This window comes from Empidonax traillii, unplaced genomic scaffold, assembly GCF_003031625.1.
Source record: "Empidonax traillii isolate 1590-97213 ecotype Southwest subspecies unplaced genomic scaffold, ASM303162v1 scaffold900:size397343, whole genome shotgun sequence".
Classification (NCBI taxonomy): Eukaryota; Metazoa; Chordata; class Aves; order Passeriformes; family Tyrannidae; genus Empidonax; species Empidonax traillii.
This window is the reverse complement of record NW_020956093.1, coordinates 84,390-91,257: the sequence shown is the minus strand read 5'-3', so window position 1 is coordinate 91,257 and position 6,868 is coordinate 84,390. Positions and strand designations below refer to the sequence as shown.

The 6,868-nt window shown below is 37.8% G+C and overlaps 1 protein-coding gene across 1 annotated transcript in view; it reads right to left on the bottom strand.

Annotated features, from left to right (window-relative positions):
* Nucleotides 1-6,868, bottom strand: part of OSBPL11 (oxysterol binding protein like 11) — a 44,448-nt gene that overhangs the window by 16,603 nt on the left and 20,977 nt on the right. Inside the window, exon 6 of the mRNA XM_027902646.1 lies at nucleotides 5,040-5,241. Coding sequence (XP_027758447.1) covers nucleotides 5,040-5,241 — 202 coding nt within the window. The remainder of the gene's footprint in view (nucleotides 1-5,039; nucleotides 5,242-6,868) is intronic.

Sequence of the window (6,868 nt, the reverse complement as noted above, 5' to 3'; positions counted from 1 at the left end):
AAAAAAAAAAAAAAAAAAAAAAAAAAAAAAAAAAAAAAAAAAAAACGAAGCTATCTTCTTAAGTTGGTACAGTGGTGCTCAGTGGACCCTATTTATGTCCCCAGATACAAGTCTAAAAAACATCTTAGTAGTGCACATGTGAAAATGCCAGAACAAAAGTACTTCTGATGTGCATCTCCTACTGTTATCCATCAATAGTCAAAAAAATTCAAAGGGAATAGGAAGAGTTCTTTCAGTGTGAGTAACTTCAGAGTTCGGACAAGGGTTTGGAGAGGTGCCATCCAATTTTTCATTTTTAAAATGAAATGTTGAACTGAAATACAGCAAAAAAGTTAATTCATCCTATTCACATATTCTCTTTTAATGCCTGTGGTGATTTTAGAATTACAAACTCTTTTTATATAGTTTTAATACTTTTATATGACATATTTTTTTCACCTTAAAAGCTTAACTAATTATAGCTCTAATATAATATGCCCTGGCAAAGCAGGCACCACAAATATGATAGGAATATGGGAAAGATAAGGCAAGAGACAACTTATGAGTATATTCTGTTACATAGTTACCACATCTACAGATCTGCTGTGCGAGAAAAGCATTTGAAAATCCTCAAAAGCTTTTTGCTCAAAAAAAGCCACAAAGTAAACACATGAAAAAAGGCACAATAAAATGCAGAATTTACAAAGAACAAACACATTCAGTTCCATACACTGCACATGAATTAGGGTAGAACAATTCTGCTAAGCCCCTACTTGCACAGAAGTGATCAATTGTGCAGACAGGGCAACATATTTATCTGCTGTCTGTGAATGGACATACTCCACACGCATGAGCAGTAAGGTTTGGGGTTTGTAGGGGGTTTGTTTGTTGGGGTGGTTAGTTGTTAAATAAAAGAAATTTTCCTTTTTTCTTAACCTTTAAGCAATTTGCATAGGCTTACAAGTCTGTTCTGGTCTCAGAATGGAATGCAACACTTGTCTTAGGCCATGGTTTAGAGTAGGACAGTAACTCAAAACAAGAATACTGATATATTAATAGCATTAATAATAACCTGTGCAAATGTAGAGTTGTTTTAATGTTTAAGTAGAAATGAAAGCTACACACATGTAAATGCTTATAATAGGTATTTAGTGTGCAATAAACAAACAAAAAACCTATGACATTTGACAGAATTGTATTGGACACTATATATCCTAGCTTCTGCAATCCCACGAAATTCCTACTCTACTGTTACTTTTCCTGAGAGGTCAGTACATCCCAAAGGCAGCCTTTGTGATGTGCTGCCTTATGTAGTTTTATTCTGCTGCAAGATGCTGTACTACAATCAGATGTTATATTTATGCAGCTGCTGCCACAGACTTCTTGACATAATACACTATATATAAAAAAAAAGTATATATTTATAACATGCATAGAGTTCCACCAAACACAAGCAAGTTAGGCTCTGGAAAAACTCACAAGAAGCCAGTTTTCTTTGCCCATGTGAAAATGGATTCAGTGGAACAAACCTTTCTGCAAGAAGGGAAGGATTTGTATTTGTTACAGAGTTCTGCTCTCTGTGAGCACCCATACCCACCTGCTGGTAAGGATCCCTTTTGCTGAGAAGCATGTTGTAACTGGAGAATATGGAAACAGTCATTTAAGCAGTTCATGGTTGCCATGGAAGTTGCTTTGAGCATTAACAGGTCTTGATCCAAGGACGTAAGGTGACCGGAGACAGGAAGGCATTCTATGCTCCTGATCAAGTCTCTCTGCTGGCCTTCAGCCTGAGACATCATCTGCCAAACAAAACAGCCACTTATCAGCGGGTGGAAGTGCTGCGTGATAAGTGCTCAGCTGTGCACACAAAGGAGCCCAAATGATTTTATGACAATAATAAAACAACAAGGTAACAGATGTATGGCAAGGTAACTGTACTTTGTTTTCTTGATGCAGCCTACTAGGGAGTCATTAAATGCGTAATGAAATTCCCATGGCAATACATGGCACCTTATTAATGAGCAAAAGAATAATCAGAGTCACTCAAAAAGAAGGAATTTGAACATGATACCTGCTGCAACAAATATCAAAAACTTTCATGTCTAGATGATAGGGAGGGGAGGGAACCCCACATGCACTCTATGTGAGGAGTAATTAGGCTCTGTGCTCTGCACAGACTGGAAAAGGATCTACTACCCGTGAGTATTAAGATCTTTTCACTCCCTACAAGAAGGGATGCAGCACTTTGAAGGAAAAAAACATATTACTCATTTTGGCTCAAACCATAAAGGATTATCATTTATTGCCTGCACTGACACCACACTCAGGATCACTATCTTACCACATACTTTGCAGAGAGGGAAAAAAAGCCAGTAGCATTTTCACCTTCATTATGTGTTGAAATTGCATCTGTCCTGCTGTCACTGTCCACCTTCCTTTCCCCCTACAAGCTCCTTTCCACCCTCACACAGAGCTCCACACCCCTAAATCACAGAACCCGCAACACCACATTTGCCCACATGAAATACAGGGGCAAAGCACACCAGCCACCAAGCAACACTCACAGAAACTAAATATTACCTGATTTTTGAATCACAGGATTCAAACTCCTTTACTAGCATGTAAACTCCTACACATGCTAGTCCCCTTTCCGGGGAGGAACAACAAATATCAATGTAACTGGACAGCACTACTTTGTAATCATTATGTGTTCTGGCAGTTGAGTTAAATATAAAGACAGATTGATTTAACAGAGCAACAGCAGAATTTCTTTAGAGAATCTAAAGTGCATTAATGCATTTAACTGCTATGGTACTATGTAGCTTTTTAATTCACCAATCCTAGCAGTACCTTACTGTGTTTTTTTGGTTGGTTTTTTTTTTTTTTTTTCAGTACTTCTGCCTGCAATCTCTTCTAGAAACTTATACTTAAGGAATATGAATTCATCCAAGTATGTATTCATCACAGTATGTGTTATTTGGAACATTTAAGGGCTTGGCTACGTAGCATGTGAATGTGTGACTGTACAGAGCACTGGTTCTCTGGAAGTGGTTTAACTGTGCAGAGTCAGCCTTAGAGCTGACAGGGCAGAAAGCAAGTGAAACAATTATATACAGCCTTGCCTATGCAAACACACCACTATCACAACAGTCTCCTTTTCCTCCAGTCACAAACATGATAAAAGTCTTTGTGTGCAGTTTTTTCCCCAATACTTTGAAAAAAGTGTGTTGGATTAAAAAAAACAAAATCCACAGATAATCTGTTGACAAATCGTGACAATCCTTCGGACGACATTCACTGTTAGTAATTTACTATGTGGTAGGACCCAAGCACTTCATTCCAGCATCAGGTCAGACAACAGGACAAGCCATGCTATGCTGAGCATTGCAGTTCAAATAGGAACATCTCCCCTTTCAAAGAACACACTTAGAACAGTCCCAAGTTTTTTCCTATTTATACACTCAGATTTGGAAAAAAAAAAAAAAAAAAAAAAAAAAAAAAAAAAAAAAAAAAAAAAAAAACGAAGCTATCTTCTTAAGTTGGTACAGTGGTGCTCAGTGGACCCTATTTATGTCCCCAGATACAAGTCAAAAAAACATCTTAGTAGTGCACATGTGAAAATGCCAGAACAAAAGTACTTCTGATGTGCATCTCCTACTGTTATCCATCAATAGTCAAAAAAATTCAAAGGGAATAGGAAGAGTTCTTTCAGTGTGAGTAACTTCAGAGTTCGGACAAAGGTTTGGAGAGGTGCCATCCAATTTTTCATTTTTAAAATGAAATGTTGAACTGAAATACAGCAAAAAAGTTAATTCATCCTATTCACATATTCTCTTTTAATGCCTGTGGTGATTTTAGAATTACAAACTCTTTTTATATAGTTTTAATACTTTTATATGACATATTTTTTTCATCTTAAAAGCTTAACTAATTATAGCTCTAATATAATATGCCCTGGCAAAGCAGGCACCACAAATATGATAGGAATATGGGAAAGATAAGGCAAGAGACAACTTATGAGTATATTCTGTTACATAGTTACCACATCTACAGATCTGTTGTGCGAGAAAAGCATTTGAAAATCCTCAAAAGCTTTTTGCTCAAAAAAAGCCACAAAGTAAACACATGAAAAAAGGCACAATAAAATGCAGAATTTACAAAGAACAAACACATTCAGTTCCATACACTGCACATGAATTAGGGTAGAACAATTCTGCTAAGCCCCTACTTGCACAGAAGTGATCAATTGTGCAGACAGGGCAACATATTTATCTGCTGTCTGTGAATGGACATACTCCACACGCATGAGCAGTAAGGTTTGGGGTTTGTAGGGGGTTTGTTTGTTGGGGTGGTCAGTTGTTAAATAAAAGAAATTTTCTTTTTTTCTTAACCTTTAAGCAATTTGCATTGGCTTACAAGTCTGTTCTGGTCTCAGAATGGAATGCAACACTTGTCTTAGGCCATGGTTTAGAGTAGGACAGTAACTCAAAACAAGAATACTGATATATTAATAGTATTAATAATAACCTGTGCAAATGTAGAGTTGTTTTAATGTTTAAGTAGAAATGAAAGCTACACACATGTAAATGCTTATAATAGGTATTTAGTGTGCAATAAACAAACAAACAAACAAAAAACCTATGACATTTGACAGAATTGTATTGGACACTATATATCCTAGCTTCTGCAATCCCACAAAATTCCTACTCTATTGTTACTTTTCCTGAGAGGTCAGTACATCCCAAAGGCAGCCTTTGTGATGTGCTGCCTTATGTAGTTTTATTCTGCTGCAAGATGCTGTACTACAATCAGATGTTATATTTATGCAGCTGCTGCCACAGACTTCTTGACAGAATACACTATATATAAAAAAAAAGTATATATTTATAACATGCATAGAGTTCCACCAAACACAAGCAAGTTAGGCTCTGGAAAAACTCACAAGAAGCCAGTTTTCTTTGCCGGTGTGAAAATGGATTCAGTGGAACAAACCTTTCTGCAAGAAGGGAAGGATTTGTATTTGTTACAGAGTTCTGCTCTCTGTGAGCACCCATACCCACCTGCTGGTAAGGATCCCTTTTGCTGAGAAGCATGTTGTAACTGGAGAATATGGAAACAGTCATTTAAGCAGTTCATGGTTGCCATGGAAGTTGCTTTGAGCATTAACAGGTCTTGATCCAAGGACGTAAGGTGACCGGAGACAGGAAGGCATTCTATGCTCCTGATCAAGTCTCTCTGCTGGCCTTCAGCCTGAGACATCATCTGCCAAACAAAACAGCCACTTATCAGGGGGTGGAAGTGCTGTGTGATAAGTGCTCAGCTGTGCACACAGAGGAGCCCAAATGATTTTATGACAATAATAAAACAACAAGGTAACAGATGTATGGCAAGGTAACTGTACTTTGTTTTCTTGATGCAGCCTACTAGGGAGTCATTAAATGCGCAATGAAATTCCCATGGCAATACATGGCACCTTATTAACGAGCAAAAGAATAATCAGAGTCACTCAAAAAGAAGGAATTTGAACATGATACCTGCTGCAACAAATATCAAAAACTTTCATGTCTAGATGATAGGGAGGGGAGGGAACCCCACATGCACTCTATGTGAGGAGTAATTAGGCTCTGTGCTCTGCACAGACTGGAAAAGGATCTACTACCCGTGAGTATTAAGATCTTTTCACTCCCTACAAGAAGGGATGCAGCACTTTGAAGGAAAAAAACATATTACTCATTTTGGCTCAAACCATAAAGGATTATCATTTATTGCCTGCACTGACACCACACTCAGGATCACTATCTTACCACATACTTTGCAGAGAGGGAAAAAAAGCCAGCAGGATTTTCACCTTCATTATCTGTTCAAATTGCATCTGTCCTGCTGTCACTGTCCACCTTCCTTTCCCCCTACAAGCTCCTTTCCACCCTCACACAGAGCTCCACACCTCTAAATCACAGAACCCGCAACACCACATTTGTCCACATGAAATACAGGGGCAAAGCACACCAGCCACCAAGCAACACTCACAGAAACTAAATATTACCTGATTTTTGAATCACAGGATTCAAACTCCTTTACTAGCATGTAAACTCCTACACATGCTAGTCCCCTTTCCGGGGAGGAACAACAAATATCAATGTAACTGGACAGCACTACTTTGTAATCATTATGTGTTCTGGCAGTTGAGTTAAATATAAAGGCAGATTGATTTAGCAGAGCAGCAGCAGAATTTCTTTAAAGAATCTAAAGTGCATTAATGCATTTAACTGCTATGGCACTATGTAGCTTTTTAATTCACCAATCCTAGCAGTACCTTACTGTGCTTTTTTGTTTTGTTTTTTTTTTTTTTCAGTACTTCTGCCTGCAATCTCTTCTAGAAACTTATACTTAAGGAATATGTATTCATCCAAGTACGTATTCATCGCTCTCTGGAAGTGGTTTAACTGTGCAGAGTCAGCCTTAGAGCTGACAGGGCAGAAAGCAAGTGAAACAATTATATACAGCCTTGCCTATGCAAACACACCACTATCACAACAGTCTCCTTTTCCTCCAGTCACAAACATGATAAAAGTCTTTGTGTGCAGTTTTTTTCCCCAATACTTTGAAAAAAGTGTGTTGGATTAAAAAAAACAAAATCCACAGATAATCTGTTGACAAATCGTGACAATCCTTCGGACGACATTCACTGTTAGTAATTTATTATGTGGTAGGACCCAAGCACTTCATTCCAGCATCAGGTCAGACAACAGGACAAGCCATGCTATGCTGAGCATTGCAGTTCAAATAGGAACATCTCCCCTTTCAAAGAACACACTTAGAACAGTCCCAAGTTTTTTCCTATTTATACACTCAGATTTGGAAAAAAAAAAAAAAAATAGTGCGAGAAGAG